The sequence below is a fragment of the Mustela nivalis genome (genome assembly GCF_964662115.1).
Source record: "Mustela nivalis genome assembly, chromosome: 7".
NCBI lineage: Eukaryota > Metazoa > Chordata > Mammalia > Carnivora > Mustelidae > Mustela > Mustela nivalis.
In genome coordinates this window covers 124,815,733-124,841,642 of record NC_139026.1, presented here as the reverse complement: position 1 = coordinate 124,841,642, position 25,910 = coordinate 124,815,733, and the positions used below count along the sequence as shown (strand labels likewise).

Genomic DNA, 25,910 nt, shown 5'->3' with positions numbered 1-25,910 from the left:
CTCAGAAAGAAATCAGGTTTTGTTCAGGAACAAAGAGAAGAAAAAATGTAGGTCAGAGCTATCAAGTAAATGACAGAGGAAATAACCCAAATGTGACAGAACTCATGGACAGCAGAAATCTAGGCTTTGGGAAGTTCAGCTGAAAGTGGATAAAGGGGCGGGGGAGGCAGCCCAGATAGAACCAGCTCTATGAAGAATTCATAATGCAAAATTAGTATCAGGGCTGCTAATCGGAAAAATATATAGATACATATATATGCATTGCTGACCCCACTGAATCACGGAAGCTGGATGGTTCGCTTGTTCTGGGAGCAACTCATGACAGCTACCATGCCTGACACGCTGCCCAGACAGATGCCATCAACGTCCCTAAGCTTTTCCCAAATGGTTTACACTTCCACGCAACAGAATATAACCAAGTCCTGATACGAGAAGGGAGGAGGCAGTGGTCCCGACAGTGCATAGTGGCCAAGGAAGCAATTAGAAAAAGGAAGTCCTTGAAACTCTAACTAGAAATGGGAAACAGACCTGCTCCACAGCAAGTTGAGTAGTATGAGCATTAGGCGCCTGTTGCCTAATCTGAAAAAGTCTTTCAAGAAACTAGAGGTCTGTGCGATGGAACAGGCTTCCAGGGCCTTGGTAAGAAGAGCCCATGCAGCATTCTGGGAGAAAGGTAGGAAATTGTAAAATTTTTCTGAAAGCGGAAAAAAGCACTTGGGTGTAGAAGGTGACGGTTTAGATGTGTGTGTTCGAACTTCACCTGTTGTGTCCAAAGAGCCCCGTATCCGTGCATGGTGTTGACAAAGAGTGAAGCCAACTCCCTCTAGTCAGCTTCTGGCTCCATTTCTCATGTGTCTTGGTTGTCATTCCCTGTGACTTGCCCAGATGTCTCCAGCTTGCCACACCGCTTACACAACTTACGTCTTCAGCAAGATATGTCGAAGTACTGGGTATCTCTCAAATGTGTGTTACGTATACACACATGTCCCTGCTCTCCCTGGACCTATGTCCTCAACCATCCAGAACATCTTCTCTCCCAGCCATGATTTTCTGATACTTCTGGCTTCTTTCTTCCTGCCATTCCCAATGGGAGATACGTTTTAGATGTTAATTCTGAAGTTGTTGCCAATCCTTTTTTAGAAGAAAGGAGGCATAAACAGTAAAAAAGTGATGTTTCCAAATATCCTCAATGTGGGTAGTCAAGCAAATTATGGCCTAATCACTATGAGAAAATGGTTTTGTTTAATGTTAAGGGAAAAACATAAAATTCAAAACTTTATCTAGATCTGTTGAAGAGCACAGGAAGGGGTATGTGATGAGAGGCTGTCTTTGGGACGTGTGATTAAAATTGGATTTTTCTTCTTCTTTTTTAAAAAATGCATTTCTTAGCCTCATTTTCAAAACCATGATCAGGTATTTATTTATGATCAGGAAAAATAGTGGTAAAAATTAACACACAAATATTTCTAAATGAAGTTATTGAGTTCACTGAAGGGTTGTGAAAATTTGGTATGGATGGTAGAGGAGTTAAAAAATTCAGTTTTTGTGTGGTTACATGTTTCCAAATATTGAAGACCAAGCTTTTTTCCAGTAACAATTACATGTGTAAAAATAAGAAGATGCAGAATTATTGCCTGTGTCCATTTTTGATTGTCCCTGAATCAATAGGAATATAGACTTGATGGTCTGCCATGACAGTTTCGAGAGCCTTTTACAAGAAGAGGCTGCTCATGCGGGCAAACCACTGTACAGATCCTATCAATTCAAATGCTAATTTCATCTTGGAACACCCTCACAGACATCTCCAGAAATAACATTCAGTCAAATATCTTGAGCCTGTCAAGCTGACACATAAAATTAACCATCACACACCAGTGTATCACTTGCTCACGTTGAATGTTTGATGAGTTGGTAAGGAATTTGCTTGTTCGAGTCACCCAAGGATGCAGGTCCATGGAGTTTCCTTACTGATGTGTGCTTTCAAGAGCACTCAACTGTAAAGGCGGGTAGAAAACTGTACATTGTCTGTGAAAGCTTCTGCCTAGATTTGACATATACAACTTCTCCTCGCATTTGGTAGGCCAAAGCAGGCCATGCCAACTTATTTCACACTTTTTTTTTTTTAACCCACACCTAATAAAATTGTGTCTATAACCTTTAAAAGAACAGTAGATAGGAAATGCAATAAAAGCAATTGTCTTTGGAAAAAATGTGATTAAAACTGGTTTTTCTTTTATCCCTATTGGACATAATTTGTAGGTCATATTTTGGGGACACTGAAATGGTTCTTTGGGACTATAGTCCCAACCCTCACACTTATGGTAGAGAGCAGATACATGGCAAGGAGATGAAGGTGTTTCTGTCAGCAGATACAAAAATATGAGAAAAACTTTATAACAAAAATCAGTCCTTAACCTGACCCATCTGGACTCCATTCTCTACCACAAATATTGTCTGGGAAGATTGAATACACTTCATCCTTTCAATCAGGCTCCTTGGGGGACATGCTATTCAATCATAATGTCTTTATCTCCTCAAAGCACCTGTTAGTAAATGTTTTTTTAATTTATTTTTTATTTATTCTTCAGCATAACAGTATTCATTATTTTTGCACCACACCCAGTGCTCCATGCAATCTGTGCCCTCTATAATACCCACCACCTGGTACCCTGACCTCCCATCCCCCACCCCTTCAAAACCCTCAGATTGTTTTTCAGAGTCCATAGTCTCTCATGGTTCACCTCCCCTCCCAATTTCCCCCAACTCCCTTCTCCTCTCTATCTCCCCATGTCCTCCATGCTATTTGTTATGCTTCACAAATAAGTGAAACCATATGATAATTGACTCTCTCTGCTTGACTTATTTCACTCAGCATAATCTCTTCCAGTCCCGTCCATGTTGCTACAAAAGTTGGGTATTTGTCCTTTCTGATGGAAGCATAATACTCCATAGTGTATATGGACCACATCTTCCTTATCTATTCGTCCGTTGAAGGGCATCTTGGTTCTTTCCACAGTTTGGCGACCGTGGCCATTGCTGCTATAAACATTGGGGTACAGATGGCCCTTCTTTTCACTACATCTGTATCTTTGGGGTAAATACCCAGTAGTGCAATTGCAGGGTCATAGGGAAGTTTTATTTTTAATTTCTTGAGGAATCTCCACACTGTTCTCCAAAGAAGCTGCACCAACTTGCATTCCCACCAACAGTGGAAGAGGGTTCCCCTTTCTCCACATCCCCTCCAACACATGTTGTTTCCTGTCTTGCTAAGTGTAGCCATTCTAACTGGTGTAAGGTGATATCTCGATGTGGTTTTAATTTGAATCTCCCTGATGGCTGGTGATGATGAACATTTTTTCATGTGTCTGATAGCCATTTGTATGTCTTCATTGGAGAAGTGTCTGTTCATATCTTCTGCCCATTTTTTGATATGATTGTCTGTTTTGTGTGTGTTGAGTTTCAGGAGTTCTTTATAGATCCTGGATATCAACCTTTTGTCTGTACTGTCATTTGCAAATATCTTCTCCCATTCCGTGGGTTGCCTCTTTGTTTTGTTGACTGTTTCCTTTGTTTTGTTGCCTCTTTGTTTTGTTGACTGTTTCAAAAGTTCATTTTTGCTTTTGTTTCTTTGCCTTTGGAGACAAATCTTGAAAGAAGTTGCTGTGGCTGATATTGAAGAGATTACTGCCTATGTTCTCCTCTAGGATTCTGATGGATTCCTGTCTCACATTGAGGTCTTTTATCCATTTTGAGTTTATCTTTGTGTACAGTGTAAGAGAATGGTCGAGTTTCATTCTTCTACATATAGCTGCCCAGTTTTCCCAGCACCATTTAGTGAAGAGACTGACTTTTTTCCACTGTATATTTTTCCTGTCTTGTCGAAGATTATTTGACCATAGAGTTGAAGGCCCATATCTGGGCTCTCTACTCTGTTCCACTGGTCTATGTGTCACCTGTTAGTAAATTTTAACCCACCTTACTTATGAAAACATTATCTAAAGACAGCAACCGAGTTGAAAGTAAAGCTTCATGTTGGCAAACAATAAAATCAAATTTCAGTGACCAGATGAGTGTTAGTAACTTTTTACAAGCAGATTCTATTCTAAACAGTTCTAAACAGAGTTCAAGGCCTTACGTATTCTTGTGGGGTTTACAGGGCATAGCCAGTGGCAAATTAAGGAAAAGGAAGATAAGAGCAAGGGAAAATGAGTGGTGTGTGTCTGCACCCATGTATTTATTTTAGATTTGGGTGGCTGTTGTGTTCCTGGTGCTGCTGTAACAAATTATCACACACTTAGTGACTTTAAACAACACAAACTGATTATCTTACAGTTTTGGAGGCCAAATTGAAATTAGGTCTGGTTGAACTAAAATCAAGGTGTTGGCAGAGTTGTATTTCTGCTGGAGGCTCTAAGAGAAGAAACTATTCTCTTGATTTTTCCAGTTTCCAAGGTTGCCCACATTCCTTGGTTCATGGCCCTCCCACATTTTCCAAAACCAGCAATGTCAGGCTGAGTCATTCTCCCCCTGCCGTGTCTCTTGCCCTCCTTTCCTGCCTCCATCTTTCACTCTAAAGGATCCTAGTTATGAGTGCCTGGGGAGCTCTGTTGGTTAAGCGTCTGCCTTCAGCTCAAGTCATGATCCTTGTGTCCTGGGATAGAGTCCTACATAGGGTTCCCTGCTCATCAGGGAGTCTGCTTCTCCCTCTGCACCCTGCCCCTACTCGAGCGCGCTCTCTCTCTCTTTCTCTCTTTTTTAATTTTTTAAATTTTTTATTTTTTATAAACATATATTTTTATCCCCAGGGGTACAGGTCTGTGAATCACCAGGTTTACACACTTCACAGCACTCACCAAAGCACATACCCTCCCAATGTCCATAACCCCACCCCCCTTCTCCCAACCCCTCTCCCCCCAGCAACCCTCAGTTTGTTTTGTGAGATTAAGAGTCACTTATGGTGACTCTTAATCTCTCTCTCTCTCTTAAAGATAAATAAAATATTAAAAAAAAGAAAGAAAGAATCTTCGTTATGAAAATGGTCCCACCTGGATAACCTCTGTATCTTAAGGTCAGCTGGTTAGAAACCTTAATTCCCCTTCGCCACTCCACCTATAATATTCACAGGTTTGGGGGTGATTAATGTAAACATTTGGGGGGCTATTATTTTGCTTATCACAGGTGGTTAGAGTTTTATTGAGGAGGTGGAATATTTGAGCAAGGACCTAAATTAAGTGAAGGAAGGAATGAAGCAATATTGAAGGATGGGTAGTGGTCCAGCTTGTGTGAAGTCATTGTTGAAATCTAGAGATGAGCATGTCCTTGCGAGATAGAAACTACTGGACTAGATTGAAGTAAGTCAGGGAAAGAGTGACAGAAAATGAGGCCAGAGAGCCAAGTATATAGGCAGGTACCTTAAAGGCCAGGGTCAATGTTTTGGATTTTATTCGTGGAGTGATGGGCAACCACTGGTGGTTTTGAGTAGACAAGTAAGATAATTTGAATTTGATTTTTCCAAGGCTCAGTTTAACAGACTAGAGACAAGCAAGGAGACTAGACTCTTCTCATTGTCCACTGAGAGAGAAGTATGGTTAGGCTTGGGTGATAGCAGTTAGGGTTGAAATATGGTAGGATCTGGGGTTCATTTGAAAATGCAAGTGGTAGAATTGCATTTTGGAACAGATGAAAGGTGTGGAAGAATTTTGACCCAAGTAGTGGAGGAATGGGACAGAGACTGGGAACAACAGGGAAGGAGCAAGTCTTAGAAAAATATACTAGGAGTCAAATCCAGACATGTGAAATTTGAGCTGCTTATTAGAGATCCAGCCAAAGTCCTATGAGAAGGTAGATCAGTAAAGTTGGAGCTCAAGCCAGAGGCTTGGATACTGACATTTGGAAGTCACGAGTGTGTGGAAGATATTCCCGGACCACACCTTGGGGAGTGAGTATGGTGAGAGAAGGGGGAAGCAAAGCAGAGCCAAGAGAAGAGAATGAGCTGGGCCTGACATTTGGAGAAATGTTGAAGAATGGAGGAGGATGTGTAAGAAGCACTGAGAAGGAGGGCCATTGAGGTAGAAGTCATGAACCCACTGAGGCAAGTCTTGTGAAAGGAGGACAGAAATGGGCAGGTTTGCTTGGCCACGGGAAAGTACTGCTGACAAACAGAAATGGTTGCAGTGGAGTTTTCAAGAGAGAAAATGAGAGGACGGATGGGGAGAGCAAGGACCAAGAACTCTTACTATACATGGGATCAGAGGAACGTAGTCATGGAGAACCTATTTCAGCATGTTTGCAGCCCATTAGGCTCATCCCATTGAGAGGAAAGCAATGGTGACAGAAAGAGAAGGGGACCTACAGGAACAAAGTCCTGAGAAGATGGGAAAGGGGGTCAACTCTTACATAAATGGAGGGGCTCAGGGACAGCTCTTCCCCAGGGACAGGACACGGCACAGTGAGGGCACCAGTGAGAGAGGTTGGTGGGTCAGGAGACAGGAGGAGGAAGATGGCCTTTTCTCATGTCTTGCATTTTCTCCATGAAATAAGAAGCAAGGTTACCAGCTGAGTGCAAGAAGGTGGTAGGAGAGGGTTGGGAGATTGGGAAAGTGTGAACTGAGCAGTGACGTCACGGGATTGATGAGCAGGCTGTGCGCAGGGACGGGGCACATTCATAATCTGAATTTATCTTTGGAAGGAGTAAATTTTTGCCTCTGCCCCACCTTATGGCTTGAGTCTACTCATTTGGAATAGGATTTAAGATCTCCCAGAGAACAGTTCCATCCTGAGTGTTAATCTTCCATGAGGATACGCTGCAGACACAGAACATTTGAATTCTGAAATGCTTATTTTATGTGCCATTGGGAATGGTGATGCCTTTTTTTTTTTTTTTTTTTTTTTAAACCAGAGAAAGGAACCATTTTGCTAAATGAACGGTTGGGATCCTTTTTACTACATCTTCCGGCAACAGCACTAAGATCCCGAGGAGAATGCAAGCATATGAGGGGAGTTAGTGTAAATACATTTGCAAGCATTATTGGGAGGCAAGTTTATACAGCCTTCATCCTGAAACCCAATCATATCCTGTATTGAAAAGCATTGCTTTGAGGTCATATTGAAGAGATTTATGTCATTTAATCTGCTTCCTGAGATTCCCATGCTGAGAGGTTTTCATTACTTCTTGAAGCAAATAAATTGTTGGGCACTAAACAGAAGCCTGCTGTGTTCCTGCCCATCTGAAGGTGACACAGAAGCTATGTTGGGACTTGTCTGTCCCCCAGCTGTAACTATGGCCAAGACTTTGGAGGCCAGGTAATTATTCCAAGTGGGAGAAAGTCTAGAGCTGAGAGAAAGTCTGAGGAATTCAAAGAGCTCAAAGGAAATCACGGTGCTTGGGAACGAAGGGATGACACTAGCGAGGTTAGGGTAGTGTGACAACTCTGACTTCCGGACAGAGAATGAATCTGTAAGTGGCAAACCTGGGGGAAGGGACACCAGTCAGGAGGCTGTTGCAGAACCTGTGGCTAAAGAAATGGTGGTCCCAACTAGGGAAATGGCAACAGGTATGGAAAGAAACGGATGGATTTGAGGGGGCTTTGGAAGGAAGAATCAGCAGGAACAGACTAGTGAATGGAATTTGGGAGCGCAGCATTACTGATTGCCAAGGATGCCTGTGAACAAGACGGACATAGTCTCTGACCTTGTGATAATGCAAGTCCAGTGGACGAGAGCATCAGTGCCTGGCTGCAGTAGACCGGGACAAGTGCTGTAAAAGCAGAGTGTGAAGAAGGCTTTAGGTGTGCAGAGGGAGGGCTCCTGTCCCTGCCTGGAGGGTGACTTGTTGTTTTCAGGGACAGCTGTTCAGAGAGGGCATCATTAAAGGTCAGAGCTGAAGAGGGATGTGTGTGTGTATGTGTGTGTGCAGGGGTGTGCGTATGTGAGATGTGTGTCCATCCCAGCCGTGGGTGAGCTGAAAGAGAAAACTGTTCTAGTCAGCGCAGAAGAGTGGAGCGTGTTGGAGCAGATGAGGTCAAAGGTGATGTCTCTGTACAATTCAGCCGTACGCGCTCTGCCTTTTAGACTTCCATGTCATGCTAGGGGTGTTTTTGTTATGTTTTATTTTTAATCTGAAATACCATTTCCCCTTGGGGAGATGAGTCTCTCATTTATTAACATTTGTTTCCCTAACTACATCAGATAAATTAGCAGAACATTCATCCAAAAAATCACATCGAACCAACAAAAGCCCATATGTATTTCTAGAACACACCTTACATATGACCTGAGTTAACTGGCATATGAAAAGCATCTCAAATGATATTATATGAGGTAGAAAACTCATCTGCATTATTATTAAACAAATGTCTGAAGAACACTGGCTAGACACTATTGGTTGTTAAAAAGTCAAGTTGGAAATATGATCTTTATTCTTGGTAAGACAATATAGATGTGGAAATAACTGTACCAGAAAATTTATATTCTCATCCAGATCAGGGAAACTATATGACATTATTTATAGAAACAAACATTTAAATAGCGATAGGAAAATAATAATTTTAAATAAAACCTTCATGATTTCCAGAAAAGAAATGTTTTAGACTAGAGGAATGAGCTAAAAGCCCCTTCAACTCTGAGTGGTTGGTTAGGCTTGCCAAACTTAATATCTCCTATGTCCAGGGATTAGGATTCCAAAGACCTTACACTTAGTGCCTTATATAAATCTTCATACAAGTTTCATTACTTTATATTGTTTGACTTTTTAAAAACAAAAATCTGAAAGAATTTTGATTTGAAAAGAGTCTTTGGCCCTACATGGTTTTTTTTTGTTTTTATTTTTAAAAATTTTTAAAGATTCATTATTTTTTATTTATTTATTATGTATTTATTTATTTACTTTATTTATTATTTTTTATTTTAGGGGTATAGGTCTATGATTCATCAGTCTTACACAATTCACAGCGTTCACCGTAGCACATACTGTCCCTAATGTCCATCACCCCACTACCCCCCCAATCCCTTACACTCCAGCAACCCTCAGTTTGTTTCCTGAGGTTTGTCTCCCTCTCTGGTTTTGTCCCATTTCATTTTTTCCTTTCTTCCCCCATGATCTCTGCATCCACTTCATTGCAAAAGGCAAGACTTCATGTTTTGATGGCTGTATAATATTCCTATGTGTGTGTGTGTGTGTGTGTGTGTGTACCTACACACCACATCTCCTTTATCCATTCATCTGTCGATGGACACTTGGGCTGCTTCCATAATTTGTATACATATATGATACAAATAAGTCTATAAATAAATGTGTAGACTATTCATTTAATCAGAATAACACACTTCTGTCCATCGACAGATGAATGGATAAAGATGTGGTGTATATATATACATGAAGATGTATACAGAAATATTATTCAACCATTAAAAAGGAGAACGCCCTGTCATTTGCGACAACATGGACAGAACTCGAGGGCATTATGCTCAGTGTATAAGAAGAGAAAGACAAATGTTATATAATCTCACTTATATGTGAACTCTAAGAGAAAACAATAGCAACAACAAGAACAAAAACTCAAAGAGATCAGATTTGTGGTTACCAGAGGTGGGGAGAATTGGAGGAAGGTGGTCAAAAGGTACAAACTTCCAGTTATAATACAGTTATAAAACAAGTTCTAAAACAAGTTCTGGGGATAAAACATACACCATGATGACTATGGCTAACACTTCCATATAGTATATATGAGAGGTGGTAAGAGAGTAGATCCTAAGAGTTCTTACCATCAGGGGAAAAAAAATCTTTTTTTAAATTTTTAAAAAAAGATTTTATTTATTTATTTAACAGACAGAGATCACAAGTAGGCAGAGAGGCAGGCAAAGAGAGGGAGAAGCAGGCTCCCCGCTGAGCAGAGAGCCCAATGCGGGGCTCAATCCCAGGACCCTGGGATCATGACCTGAGCTGAAGACAGCGGCTTAACCCACTGAGCCACCCAGGCGCCCCCCCAAAATATCTTTTTTTTAATCTATATGTGAGAATAATGGGTGTTTACTAACTTATTATTGTAATCATTTCATTATATGTATACATATATATACATATATATATAATCATGATGCTGTACAACTTAAATTTATACAGTGCTATATGACAATTATATCTCAATAAAACTGAGGGAGGGAAGAATACCATTACAATTTATAATTATAATTCAATTTCTTTTTTTTTTTTTTAAAGATTTTGTTTATTTATTTGACAGAGAGAAATCACAAGTAGACGGAGAGGCAGGCAGAGAGAGAGAAAGGGAAGCAGGCTCCCTGCTGAGCAGAGAGCCCGATGCGGGACTCGATCCCAGGACCCTGAGATCAGGACCTGAGCCGAAGGCAGCGGCTTAACCCACTGAGCCACCCAGGCGCCCTATAATTCAATTTCTTAAACATTACATGGAAAAATGAATTTTTCACAGTTCCTCAAATACTTGAAAACTTACACTAAGATGATCAAGAGTATGAAGCCTACAGAGCTGCTCTTTAATGGTTTTTAATAGTGGTTTTAGAGTATTAGGAATCATACCTTTAGAAGTTTAATTTTCTGGGGCATAAAAATCAACATAGGTTCTTTTCTTGGATGTGTTTCCTGCCACAGCTGTAATATTTTGAATTTTACAAAGGAGTAATCCTTGTTCTCAGATATGTAGCTTCAATTTAAATGAAATTTTTACAGCATACATTGATTATGGGAAAGATTACAAACAAATGTTTAAAGATACCTTTTTATGCTTTTCCTGATTAAAAATGTCTGGACAGCTCCTGCAACAACTTTAAGAACCAAGCCCCTGCCCTTAAAGTAATGACTGAAGGTATTAGGAAGCTTACTGTGTTCCAGCACGAGGTTGGGGACCTTCCTATAGTTTTCAGAAATCCCCCCATTTACCAGAATGTTCTGCTGCACCTGTGTCCGTTTCAGTCTTCCCTTCTCCCCCCCATGGTGATCTATCTTCACTTCTTGTAATTCCTCCCATTTAACTAAGTAAACAATTAGAAAAATCTGCTTGGAGTCCATATGTGCACATATTCTACACTCCCTCATTCCCACTCTGAAATGAATATTCCCGTGAAAAATAAACCAAAAGTTAGTAGGCTTGCCACCCACTGGGATTTGTACCCCGATTGCCCAGAGATCACACTTCCAATTTAAGAGAGGTGGCTTCAAAGCCCAAAAATGTGGGACAAGCCAAACCAATTTGATTGCTGCCACCCATCTAAATTTTCCAGTCTGGCCTACAGATCTTTTGATTTTATCTTTAGGGTTTTTTTTCCCCCTAGATCATTTTTTTTTTTTAAGGTGTTTTTTTGTTTTGTTTTGTTTTGTTTTTTAAAGTAACCTCTACACTCAACATGGGGCTTGAACTCATAACCCCGAGATCAAGAGTTGCATGCTGTATCTACTGAGCCAGCCAGGGGGCCCCAGATCATATCTGACATGAAAATGAGAACATACTAACCGATAACCTAGACAGACTTCCAAGTAAACAGATGGAGGCTTGGTCATTCATTCAACAAACACTTATGGAGGGCATACTATGTGCCAGGCACCATCCTAAAAGTGGAAAATACAAAGAATTCATGCCTCTGCTCATGAGATTTACATATATTCTGAAGGAGACAGACAGTAAGCATGCAAGCCAACAAATAAGATCATCTCAGATAGTGCTCAACCATGTGAAAAACTGTGCCAGCAGGAATAGTAAGTACAATGAGAAGCCGGCAAAAGCTGAGTATGTCCAAGGAACAGAAAATCAATGTGTCAGCAGCTTAACAAGCCTGGGCAGTTGGAGGAGTTGATGCTGGAAAAGCAGGCAGGGGCCAGATCATGTCAGGAGTTAATCACTGCAGAGGTGGAATTACAACTCTCCAAGAATAAAGATGGATAGTTCAATAACTGGTGTTGGGACAACTGGCCTTTCATACTGAAAATAAGTAAGATATCTGGGACACATGTTAAAAAAAAAAAATCCAGATGGACAACAACTCCTTAAACAAAGTTAAAAAACAAGCAAAAATCAGGGGAAGATATTTGCAACATACATGTGCGGAGAAGAATCAATACCCAGAATATGTGCTGAATTCTTAGAAATCAGTAAAACTAATCACCAAACAAGAGAATGAACAAAGATATGGATTGGAAATTCACAGAAGAAATAGGTGTGTGGGTCATAGATAGAAAAAAGATGATCACCTTGCTAATAATCAGAGAAATGCCAAAGAAGTCAAAAACCAAAGGGGTACCCGTCATCTGGATGGGCAAAACTTACACACCTACAGGGATGAAAGCTGCCGGCCCCTCTTTCGTGCACTGCTAGAGAGCATGGGAATTGTAGCTACTCTGGTACAGCCGAGAAAGCAGATATGGTGACTCTGTGTGACCCAGCAATGTCATCTCTACTCTGGTGCCAGAGAGACATTCTTCCACATGTGTGGGTGGTGAAGGATATAAGGATGTAGTAGAAAAATGGAAAAAAACCCAAATGTTCACATGTAGGTAGAATGGATAATTAAAATAGAGATTGAGTAGGATACAATGCTGAGCAAGAATTAAAATGAATGAGCCAGAAGCGCCTTGGGGCTCAGTCGGTTAAGTGTCTGACTTTTGATTGTGGCTCAGGTCATGTTCACAGCATCATGAAATTGAGCCCCTCATCGGGCTCTGCTTGGGATTTTCGCTCTCCCTCTGCTTTTGCTCCTCCCCTGGTTCATGCATGCTCCATCTCTCTCTAAAATAAATAAATAGAGGGGCACCTGGGTGGCTCAGTGGGTTAAGCCTCTGCCTTCGGCTTGGGTCATGATCTCAGGGTTGTGGGATCAAGCTCTCTGCTCAGCGGGGAGCCTGCTTCCCCCTCTCTCTCTGCCTGCCTCTCTGCCTACTTGTGATCGCTGTCTGTAAAATAAATAAATAAAATCTTTTTTAAAAAATGAAATAAATAAATAGAATCTTTAAAACAAGAATGAGCTGAATCTATCCATCTATCTATCCATCTGCCTATCTATCAAGGGATGCTTGAGAGCTGCACGAAGAACATCATGTCTGTCATCACTGATGTGCACGTGTGCCCACAATTGCCACAAGAACACAATGGCTTTCCATTTCTCTTCCCAGACCTCTTGCGAGCATCTCATTCAACCAGAGTCTTACTTGTAAGAATGGGAAATGGACATTCCAAGGTTTCAGCTCTCTGCCGTAGAGAAGAGGGCTCCACAGGACAGAAATCTTGCTGAGTGTTTACAGATATTGCTTGGAGGTTGATGTCAGTAAAGATCAGATGAAATTAAATCAAACACATTGTCCTTGCACCAGAGGTTTCTTGAGCACCAGGGTGCAACAGATAGCATGGAGCTTTGTGTTGGGGTGTTTGGCATGGAAGAATCTTGCTCAGAAAAGGAAGGTGGGAAATTGGGAAAGTTCACTTCCATAGTCAAGCCCAAGTATATTTCGCTCATTTGAAATTTTAGGAAATTATGATATTAGATTTAAAGTTAGAGAATTTACAGAATAATAATGCAGAATTTTGAAAAGGTGGTTTGTCCACTTCGAAGATCAATGAATGGATGACAGATCAAGATTGAAGCTCAGCTCTGTAAATGCAGACCAAGGACAGTAGAAGTCTCCCTCGTAGTCCTTGGATTGGGTGTGGAATTAGTGAAGTCCATTCATTGTATTCTTGGTCCAGAAGAAATTCATTGCTGGATGATAACCCACAGTTGACACTTTTAATCCAGTTACTATACAGTTCAACCTCAGAACAGCGGAAAAGATGCCTCCGGAGTCACAAAGGCCAAGTCACATCATTTTCTCTAGCAAAACAAGGTCAATTTAAAAGTGCCTTTTATCTTTTCCCAGAAAGTCGTTTCGGGATCTCCTTTAAGGGTATTTGAAATTTTAGAGGTGCTGGTCTTTTCATGGCTTTTTAGCATATTGGAAATTTCAAAGTCACTGTGTTGTACTTTTTCCCTGTAATCAATCAAAACCACACCGACAGTCTTGAGAGCTGTTACTAATTTCATTGCTGAGTACCAAAAATCACCAACAATAAACAACATATATGTGTGTGTATGTGTGAGGTCCTTTCCAATTCTTGGACTTAGGTTAAGTTTCCAGATTTCTACGTAAGAGATATTTGTAAAGGGTTTGGACTTTCAGTTATATGGCCACATGATTTCTGTAGTATACAGCTTCTCAGCTTATAAAGCACTTTCAGTTTGGTTTATCGCATGTGATCGTTATGACTTTGATCACCTGTAAAAGAAGAAAGAGGGAAGGTATCCATGCCTCATTTTACAGAAAAAATCAAAACCCTGAAGATTAAAAGAATTGTCCCCAATCACTCAATTAATGGTGACAAGGTTGTCTCTGAATTCTACAGTCTTCCAAAGTGCCTATAGAAATGTTTATGTTGTTACGTTTATTCTGTAATCTGTAAGATTCTCCAGTTCTTTGCTAGTTGTGTGCATTTTGAGTAAGGATTTACAGAACTTTTTTTTTTTTTAATGCTCAGAAGCAACAAAAGTGTTTTTAAGGTTTTTAAGAAGGAAATTCATGATTTTCTACTAACATGTAAAATGTAAATTTTAGATTAAGATTGAGTGCATATAATTTGTAAAAGTCTGTAATCATATGTAAACTCAATTTAATGTTAATTACATGTATATTTTGGCCTCACTTAATAGGAGTTAAAAGTTCATTTTGTAATGCATTTATTACAGAGTCAAGGAAGAAAAATGAAATGCATACCAAAGGAAATACATACAAATAAATGCCTTGGTACAAATGTCTTTTGAAATTCATTAGCTATTACTGACGAAGCTCCAGTTAAAACCATGTGGTTAGAACCACGTGGGACATACACTGACTGGGAATCAAGAGTGAAAGAAGAGATATCTGCTTTTTATTAAGACCTGAAGTGTGCTATAATTGAGTTGAGTTTCTACCCAGATGGCCCCCCTCATTCTGACATCTGCAAAGTGTATATGAACTGCGTTGAGGTATTATTTTCTGTGGCTGCATGGAAACATGTTACTCAGTTAAAAACCAAGACCTTGGAGTCCTTCACAACCATTCCTGCTAACTCATGCCAAGAAACTTGGGCTTTTCTGATCTTGGAGATTCCTATGTGTTTCCCTACTGGAAAAGATTTGGAATTCCTTAGGGGAGTTATAAATATCTGGCCTTCAATCTTTTATAAACCAATGACAAACCTGTAGATTCAAGACTAGCAAGTCCACATCAAGTTTACAATACAGTTATCTGTGAAAACATACGTTGTAAAAAAAAATGCATCTTGTAAGTTATGAAATGTTATGAAATGTCATGTTCAAATATGCATTTTCATTTGGTATTTTTCTAAATGAAAAGTCTTGGTTGGAACTATCCCTTCCATGTATGAAGATTGTGGTTCAAGTATTTTTAATGGACACATTCATTTTTACATATTAGATCTGGCTGCCACATTTTACAAATTATTAACAATTCCATGTCGTCCTTGTCAGACAACAGAAAGATCAGAGTTAATGGAACCAAGGAACCTATAGAATTTAAATCGAATCAGTGGTTCGGAGCAACAGTGAAAGCTCACAAAGGGGAAGTTGTGGTGAGTATGATTCATGCGGATGCTTTGGGATAATATGTATTCTGAAATGTTTTAAGGCTGATACTTGCAAAAATACTTTCATGTAAAGACATGCCATATTTTTAATGATAAATATATCAGTGTTCTAAAAATAAAATTAGTGCTTAAAATTAGAGAATCTACTTTAGCATTTAAATTTAAAGGAGATAAAGCCTGTATTCCATATCTGTGAGATATTTTTGAATATTTCAAAAACAAATAAGGAAGATAGAAAAATAAAAGCTAAACATTAAGGAGGTAAATATTTTATTGCTTAAGATTGATTTAAAGGGCTGATTACAAATTGACCAGAGAAATGGCACTGCCATCGGGATTCTTTAAAAGTTTATTTACTGTGGCATCATTGATCATTTTTAAAATTAAAGGAAAATTCTGTTTAAAAATATAGCTACTATGTGGTTCTCTGAATACATTAATACTTTTTAAAACAAATAATCTCGCTCCCAATTAGATATGATTCAACTTCAAAATGCTATGACCTTATAATTCTATTCTCTTATTATTTCAAGTAATGATATATGTCTAAGTTGTTGAGAAACAAAAGACCGCATTAGGATGATCTGGAAATTTTCTTGTCAGGAGAATTTTTTAAACCATTGGCTTTCATTTCCTTACAACAATAAAGCAATAACTTTGCTTTTAAGATTTGTTTAAATATGCCTGAATTACGATTTAATAAGTATCTCAAGGAAAGGCCTTGCTTTATTTGGTCTGTGATTAACCCCCCAAGGACATTTTGATATAAACAGGTAATGTACAGATAGCCCTCTCCCGTTACAAATTCAGAATTTACAGTATGGGCTCTGTTTGGATTGTATTTGCACTGATATGGTTTTCACATTCTAGAGTTGGTTAAACAATTTTTTTTTTTTTTCAATCCTTTGGTGGTGTATGACATGGGAATTGCTTTGGAAAGCTAATTCTATCCAATAACAACTTGGGGTTTAAAAAAATCGTTTAGGTACTGTACATGTTGTGCATTTATCCAATACTTGTAGAAGCCCTCAGAATCACTAAAAATGAAATCATATGCCATGCTCATAAGAAAAATGGTTAATTCAGGGGCATGATTGCATTTTCAAAATTACATGAAAGGAGATAAGATAATATTAAGTATATTTCAAGTTAACTTTTTTCCTTTGAGCACGGAAGTTTAGCAGGGTAAAGAAGTCAGTTCTACCCTATGTGATAATTACTAGAATTTCAAAATGCTGTAGTATCCTTTTGAATATCCAGGTGTCTGGGTGTATGTTTAAAGTTTGGGTCACAGGCCAAATTCATCTCGTCAGTATGTTTCATATCAGTGTGAAACTGAGCAGATATAAAAAGGGTAACTTGCTAGAGCTGACAGCAGGCAAGTACTGGGAAAAAGTTTCCCGGCATTTAAGTGTGCGTGAGAAGCTGGCAAGTGAGGTCTGTTGGCAGACTGCCAGAGGCACAGGCACAGGTGAATGCCTGCTCTGCCCACATTCCTGCTTTTTGCTGTGGGAACTTTACGTTAAACATATTAACCATATAACTTGTCAGTTTAACAAGAGGGCCCTAAGATAGGGAAATGGATGAGATACATGGTTTTTAGGTATTGGCCAACACCTCATGATGCCAGAAAACTCAAGTAGTGGAAACACACATCTTACTTGAGACTATAAGTTATTTTTTACTGAAAGTAGTTACATGTTGAGCCCGTTATCAAGGACATGTTTGGAATCTTGAAAAGTGTCTGCCTTCATTTTTGTGGCATTGTATTAGGAGTGATACCATCAAATTAGGAGGTAGACTAGGGGTTCTGTATTCTAGGAATCTGCAATTCTGTGTCCTTAGGATAATGAACACTTTAATAATCAGGATTCAAGCTAGCAAAACAGGTAAAAAAAAGATGCCTATGTTTTCTACACAATTATTTTATTGCCTACAAAATTAATATTGTTTAATTTGATTAAAGAAGATTTCATGTATTCTCTTTCCTATTTGATATCCTTGCAAATACCATGCATTTGTTAGAATCCAAGCTTCTGGAGAAGTGACCAGTGTATTTTATGCAAGAATCGTGTTTTTGTTTTGTTTTGTTTTTTACTGTTGTTTAAATTAATTTTTGTTTTGTTGTGAAAGAAATTAATTTTTGTTTTTTGTGGATGAATTTTTCATTAAATGAAAAATAAAGTCAAGCACACTATGGTAAGGGTATCCAAATGAAAGTCATTATTTAAAACGTTGTAGGATATACCGTGAGCGATAAACCAGGGAAATCCACAAAAATCCACAAAACAGAAGTTTGTGGATTTGTCTGCCTCCTGTGATTTGAAAATAATTTCGTAACACAATAACTAGACAAAGAAATTAACTATCCTCATTTTAAGACATCGCACTGATTTATTCACTGTTTCAATGATCATTTCATTCTAGGTAGGTCCAATTTTTTTCTTTAAAGGAAAAGAAATCTGAGTTCTTTGCCATTAGGAAATAATTACTTTCACCAGATGACACTTATTTAACTTAAAATCCTGTAAGGGAAAACTCATTCCTTTCTATCTGTTTAATTTGTTCTAATTCTATGGTGCGTTAATGGTAAAAAACTGGCTTTGGAAGTTTCATTAACTCTGACTACTGAGGTATTTACCAGCATGCCAGAAGCCAAAGAATTCACTCCCTAATTTAACATAGTTTGTCATGAATTTAGGTACCTTAGTCAACCAACTAAATCCTATCATAGTGTGAGGAAACAATGTCAAGAAAATATTGTCTTTGATGTGTCACAGGCCTGCGCTCCTTTGTATCACTGGAGAACTCTTAAACCAACACCAGAAAAGGACCCAGTTGGCACTTGCTATGTAGCAATCCAGAACTTCAGTGCGTATGCAGAATACTCTCCTTGTCGCAACAGTAAGTGATTTTATTCCTTGAAACTGTAATTTAGCTCAAGAGCTCTTCTGTGGTAGATGGTTCAGGCAAAGTCAGAACACCATCGATGAGGAAAAAGAGATGGGTTAAAGGTTATGGACATCTTTTGCAATGCCTTGTTGTGACATGGGGACAAGACCCAGAATTCTGTTGATTCTCCTCCATGTTGTAGAAAATATCATTTAGATATTTTGCAGTAGAATTGTTAGGCCTTAAACTCTCAGTTGCTATTCAAAACTCACACTGTGATCTGAAGAATGCTGACCACCCGCTTCACTTTTTAATGGCGGGAGTGGTCTTAGCTAGCTAGTGTGCTGGGAACCGGGGGCGCTCTGACATCTGTCTGTCCAGCCTGTGTTGTGGTGGTGGTGGTCTTCTTCTTCTTCTTCTTCTTCTTCTTCTTCTTCTTCTTCTTCTTCTTCTTCTTCTTCTTCTTCTTTTTCTTCTTCTTCAGAGGAACAGAGAACACGAGTGGAATGGAGGGCAGAGGGAGAGGCAGAGAGAGCCTTAGGCAGACTCCACACCCTGCACAGAGCCCATCATGGGGCTTGATCTCACAACCTTGAGATCATGGCCTGAGCCAAAATCAAGAGTTGGATGCTTAACCGACTGAACCTCCCAGGCATCCCACAGCCTGTGTTCTTGACGGCTGTTGCTTTCTTTGGCAGTTGTGTGCTCCGTTATCTGCATGATACATGTCTCTCCTTTAGGTGTTTAATCTCCATTTTTTAAAAAGACTGTACACTTAGAGTGTAAGACTTAGAGTGTAAGTTTCATCTGCCCCGTCTAGAGGTCTTCCAGCGAAGCATCCACAGAAGCAAGCCTGTGAGCGCCATCTTTGGGGCACTGCTATTTAATCATTTCTTGGGGGAGCACCCATGGACTTGGGACAGCATTTCCAACTGGTTGATGTACTCAGTCCCTTTTGTGAATTCTTCCAGTTTTCTATTTGTTATGTCCATCATCGGGATTCATCGGAAAGCAACCAATGGATTTTTCATTCGTATTCTTGATAGTTTGCAAAACCACACTGAGGAAAGAAATGTCATTAGAAGGAACATTCTGGTAACTGACTTCAGGGAATTGATTTTTTAACAACCTAATCCCAAATTAGATTTCCAAAACTGTGAGTAAAATTTCACCATTTTGTGTGGCTGTTTTTTTAGATTCATGATTAATTTTGGCACAGTAATGAACACATGTCAGAAATAAAACAATGAAGTTAATGGACCAGTGATATCAGAGGGTTAATAAAGAAACCGCTGAAATATAATCTGAAGATCACAGTGAAATAGCTAACTCAGATGGTTTTGGGGGAGGATTTTGGCAAAGAGAAGATTATGACTTCTGTTTAAAAATATTGAAATAAATTAGCCACTTCCTCACATTATGACAAATGTCACTGAATGAATAATCTGTGAAATTAAGGTTTTATTTTAAGCAGCTTTAAAACAGAGGTTCCTTGTTGATAATGAGACTCGGTTATGTATCTGTTCAACACAGTGAACACTAATTATTCTATGTTTGGGGCATAAAGCACAGAACAAGAGAAAATAAAACCCAAACTTTAAGAAACTTACATCCTACTGGGGGAAACAGACAACAAACATGTAAGTGTTCAGATCCAACAGTTCTACATCTGGGTATAGATCCAAAGGAAATGAAATCAGTATCTGAAAAAGATATCTGCCCCTCCCTGGTCACAGCAACATTGCACAGATCAGGCAAGACATGGAAACAATCTAGGCACATTCGGTGGACAAATGGGTAATGAAGACATTGTACATTATGTACAATGGAATATTTAACCATAAGAAAAAGGAAATTCTGCCATTTGTGACAACATGGATGGACCTTGAAGGCATTATGCTAAGTGAAATAAGTCAGCCAGAGAAAGACAAATACCAAAGAAAAATACCACTTATATACAAAACCTAACAAAAGAACCCCCCCCCCAAAAAAAACTCCAAAATCATAGATACAGAGAACAGATTGGTCGTTGCTCAAGGTGAGGGGTGGGGAGATGGGTCAAAGTGGTGAAGGTAGTCAAAGAGTACAAATGTCCAGTTATAAGACAAAGACGTGCAAGAGCTGTAAAGTCCAGCAGGATAACTATAATTAAGAATACTATACTGTAGGGGCTCCTGGGTGACTCAGTGGGTTAAAGCCTCTGCCTTCAGCTCAGGTCATGATCTCGGGTCCTAGGATCGAGCCCCACATCAGGGAGCCTGCTTCCCCCCTCTCTCTGCCTGCCTCTCTGCCTACTTGTGATCTCTCTCTGTGTCAAATAAATAAATAAAATCTTTTAAAAAATACTGGATTGTATATTTGAAAGTTGCTAAGAGAGGGGATCTTAAAAGTTCTCATTATGAGGAAAAAATTTATAATGATCTATAGTGATGGGTGTTAACTAGACTTACTGTAGTGATCATTTTGTAGTATATACATACAGCAAATCATGATGTTATATACCTTGAAATAATAATATGTTATATGTCTATTATATATCAATGAAAATAATGTTTTTTAAAGAATAAATAAAACATCAGATAGCGAAAAGTGCTGTAAAGAAAAAATACAATAAGGCAAGCAAGTTGGGAGTGACATGGCCTGCCTGGGTAAGGAGAGGAGCTTTTCAAGACCGGACCACAGGAAGGGCTCTCTAGGCAAATGGCTGTTGGAGAGGGCAAGAGGAAACTTCCCAGGCACAGGCAACAGCCAACAAAGGCATATTTTGAGTCATGTCCCACTCACGGTGCTGTGTTCCTTGGTTCAGTGTGAGGCCATTTCTATTACGCTAAAAAGTCAGGAAGAGAGAGAAATAAAGTCCTGGATTTACTTAGAAAACTAATAGTAGAGCTGAGATTTAACACAGAATGTGTTTCACCAGTCCTGTTCATATCACATTTTCATGACTTTGCTACAAAGGCTTCCCTAGCTCAGTAAACTATAAAGCTGCAATGATGAGTCCGTCTTTCATTTTCACAATCTTCTTGCCTTGGGGATCTATCATACTCTTCAACCAGCATGGGGAGTAATTGTTTATATAACTTGTCACTGCCTCTTGTTCTGCACTCAAGTCAAAACAAAGCACGTGGCACTTAGATATGAATCTGAGCCTTTCTCTGAAAATAATAATTGTAGCCATCCTATGTCTTGAGTGACACGGGCACATGATGATGCCAATTTACTTACTGTTTATTTTCCTAAATAAAAGAACAACTTGACGAAGGTAAATATGGAGGTTATGTGGAATTGCAGAATAGCTAAATAAATCACCAAAAATTCTTTCAACTCTAGTACACAGCTATAGTTTTCATATTCCTCGTGGTCACTCTCTTACTACAAATACTTCTTCCTCCTTAAATTCACTCAAGGAGCGGACTTCCTGTCCTTCCCCTGGGAGTTCACAGTTCATTAACACAAAGCCAGCTTGTTCAGGAGCATATGGCAATATCACAGAAGGAACATCAGCAATATTATTTTCAAAAGAGAATTTAAAGAACTCTCTCATGTTCATTCCATACCACAAACATACCCCACTGGTCGGTTAAGTAATATGGGAACTAATCTGCCCATTCATATTCATGACAGGCCTACAGCTCTCAGGATCATTCATAATTCAGGGGAGGATTATTTACATGCGGTCTTCCAACAAACAGTAGTGAGTGACCAGCACGATTCCCTGGATTCCTCAGTTCATTCTGGGACATAATTGTAAGGTTTACAGATGCTCCAAAGTTCCAGGAAGATAGATTCTTTTAGGTCTCATGAATGACAACTCTACAAAAAAAAAATCACCTCACATTCTCTTCTAACCACTGCTTCAAATAAACATTTGGAGTTGGTTATTTCTCCATGAGTTTCATAAAGAAATGAGTGTTTTCTCTTAATTTTTTCAGTTTCCTGTTTTGAAGAAATAATTTCCCAAAATGGTCATATTTCTTCCTTTTTGAATAATTTACAATATTGAAAATGAAAGAAAGACTTGATTTTAAAATGGATTTCTAAAGAGGTTAATATATTTTCAAATATACTCAAGATTACACATATATGTTTACAGAATCATATATCAGGTATTCATATAGAAATATTTACACACATGAACTTCCAGAAAATTGGTACCCAGACATCAGAAGTTATACAGATGAAACTTTAGGGAACTTTGTAGCATTAGAACTATCAACCATAAAATATAGTTTAAAATATGGAAGAAATTTCATAAAAATACAGTGTAAGATGTTGTGCACTTAAAAATTACAGAGGGCAAATCTCATGTTAAAATATTTTTACCCAAAAAAACAAACAAGGGGACACAAGAATTTTTTTGTAGGTGATAGAAATCCTTGTTACTTTGATTTTGATGATGGTTTCATGGATGTATGCCTATGTCCAAATTCATCAAAATGCACATACTAAAATATACAGTTTTTTTTGTATATTAAGTATACCTGAATAAAGCTGGGGAAAAAAAACTTTAGCTTTAAAAAAACCCCACAAGATATTAATGGACGTTAGAATTAAAAACAGGTATTATAAAAAAAATAGTGTGTATTCGATAGAACAGTGTATTATAATATACAGGGAGCATCTGGAGAAGAATGGATGATGACAATGCTAAAATTATCCAAGGACTAACCACGGAAAGAAAAAAACAGAAGACCTTCTTTAAAAAGCTAGAAAGGCCAGATCTATCAAAAATCTTCTGAAACAGGCACACCTAGTCTATATATTTTTCCTATGAGGTCCACTTCCTTTCCTGCTCTTATTTTAGTTTCCATTCAGGAATATCCTTGATAAAAAAGGAGTAATTATTTGCATGTTCATACCAAGCTACATAATGATTGAGATGCCTCCTCAACTGAACTACATTTTGATTTTATGCTAAGCACTTTAGAAGTTGTAGACTGGGGGCACCTGGGTGGCTCAGTGGGTTAAGTGTCTGCTTTCAGCTCAGGTCATGATCCCAGGGTCCTGGGATTGAGCCCTGCATCAGGCTCCCTGCTTAGCCGGGAGTCTGCTTCTCCCACTCCTGCTCCCCCTGCTTATGCTCTGCCTCTCTCTCTCCCTTTGTGTCAAATAATAAATAAGATAAAATAAAATTTTAAAAGCTGTAGACAGTACTAAATTCCTGATCCTAATGGCCTAGAAACTTTCTAACAATCTCCTGTGAATCCACTGGTTGATCTGCCCATAATCTTAAAAACAGTATGATAAAGACCTATTGGACATTCAGTTAGTGAATTATATTGGATAGAGTGCAAAATAAGCCATTACTAGAGGGCTTTCTCTTTTGAGAACACTGATATTCCAATGCACCCACGTAATTTGTTGTGACCAAAAATACAATTTCCAAATGTACCTAACTCATGCTAATAGAATAATTTCAGGGGAAACTGCGTGGCTCAGTGGTTTAAAGCCTCTGCCTTCAGCTCAGGTCATAATCTCAGGGTCCTGGGTTCTCTGCTCAGCGGGGAGCCTGCTTCCTCCTCTCTCTCTGCCTGCCTCTCTGCCTACTTGTGATCTCTGTCTGTTAAATAAATAAATAAAATCTTAAAAAAAAAAAGAATAATTTCAAATGAATTTCCTTTTGATAATCATTAAAATTGGAATCCTTTTGGCGTCCTCAGCAGAAAGCATCTGCCCAGGTACCCATGTTTACCTCTCTTTTTCTCAAGGGATTTCCTTAGGAATGACATGTGTGGCTTCCCACGGAACACACAGGCAGCTCGGAAAAACACTACCGCCACTTGGGCAATGCAGAACATAGCTGAGAGGAGGAGAGTTTATTTCTTCAAACAAACATGAGTTGTAAAACCCAAATATCATGGCTCCAAGGGACGTTATTCCTAGTGATCTTACTACAGAATCTCAATGACATTTAGGACAAGAAAATAACTGGAAATATATTTCAGAACTCACTCAGATTGAATTTTTTAAAATGCAAAACACATATTGGTCATTTTAAATTTAGAAGTCTATAGAGAAAACAGCAGAATATCCTGAATTGGTTATTAAAATATATCTTGGAAATGATGATGTTATAACATTCCTTTATTTTGGTCACTCTAGGTAATGCTGATCCAGAAGGCCAGGGTTACTGCCAAGCAGGATTTAGTCTGGATTTTTATAAGGTGAATGCCTTTGGTCTTGTAGCTTCTAATATTTGTTTTCTCTGTTTGTTTGGTTGTGTGTTTTGTTTGTTTGTTTTTGTGGGTTCTTTTTTTGGGGGGGGTTCCTTCTGTCTCTCACTCTCATACCCACCCCCCATAAACCACCACCACCAAATGAACCTTTAAGGTATATATCTGGCCTGTTTGGGCAACTTCTTCAAATATTTTTGGTTGCTCTTTATTTTCATTAATCTATGCAGATGACAAACTATTAAAATAGCACAGAAATACATATGAGGAAAAGCAACAGTCTTTCTTCCCATCTCTTGTGATAGTCATTTTATTTTTGTGTGTGTGATAGTCATTTTAAATGAAAAAATTTCAAAAACTTCGTGAGAGAAATGTGCTTCCAAAAAAAAAAAAAAAAACCCAAGAATCAATAAATCGCTTTATCTCGTAGCTATAATTCACTGATGAGATTTAACATTAGTGTCAAAATTCACACATCTTTTCACAAAATTAAAAACAGAGATGCCTAGTAAGACAAGAGGGGACAAGGATTTCATCGTTATGGAAATAGTATAGAAAAAATTATTTCGCATACCAAGTTCATTGCCTTTTTTATCATTGTCCTTTTTCCCTTCCATTGAAAGTTAAGGTTGGAGAGCTTGGAAGATGGGGTTTTAAAGAGAAGGAAAAATTTGTATTTGCCAATCTGGAGTTTTTACTTTCTCTCCTGAGAGGGAGCGAGGGGGCTGGATAGAGATGTATGGATAAAATAAGCATTACTGTTGCCTTGAGATAAATAGAACCCAAATTTTCTTTTTGTGGCAAAAGCTCAAAAGATCATGTCTGCTAAATTACACAGCATTAAACTTGTATATATTTTGCTTATCTGAGGCAGGGCCAGAGCACTGAATTTATATATCCTCAAGGGAGAGAATTCAACTTAGCTAATGGAGTCCAATGAAAATTATTTAATAGGTTAACACACTAAATAGTGGAAAGCAAGAATAGGAAATAAAATGAGCTGCATGCCTCCGATAGAAGGGCCTCATTTAAAAATTGCTTTTTTATGTATAACAAATTGTTAGAGCAATGCCTATTCACAATGATTTATCACTTAAAAAAAAAAAGTCTGGAGGGATGGGGTGGCTGGGTGATGGACATCACCGAGCATAGTGATATGGTGAGTGCTGTGAATTGTGTAAGACAGACGAATCACAGACCTGTACCC

The 25,910-nt window shown here is 38.7% G+C and overlaps 1 protein-coding gene across 1 annotated transcript in view; it reads left to right on the top strand.

Annotated features, from left to right (window-relative positions):
- The window catches only part of ITGA8 (integrin subunit alpha 8), a 172,504-nt gene that overhangs the window by 6,427 nt on the left and 140,167 nt on the right, over positions 1-25,910 (top strand). The window contains exons 3-5 of the mRNA XM_082739047.1: positions 15,523-15,623; positions 18,419-18,542; positions 24,633-24,694. Coding sequence (XP_082595173.1) covers positions 15,523-15,623; positions 18,419-18,542; positions 24,633-24,694 — 287 coding nt within the window. The remainder of the gene's footprint in view (positions 1-15,522; positions 15,624-18,418; positions 18,543-24,632; positions 24,695-25,910) is intronic.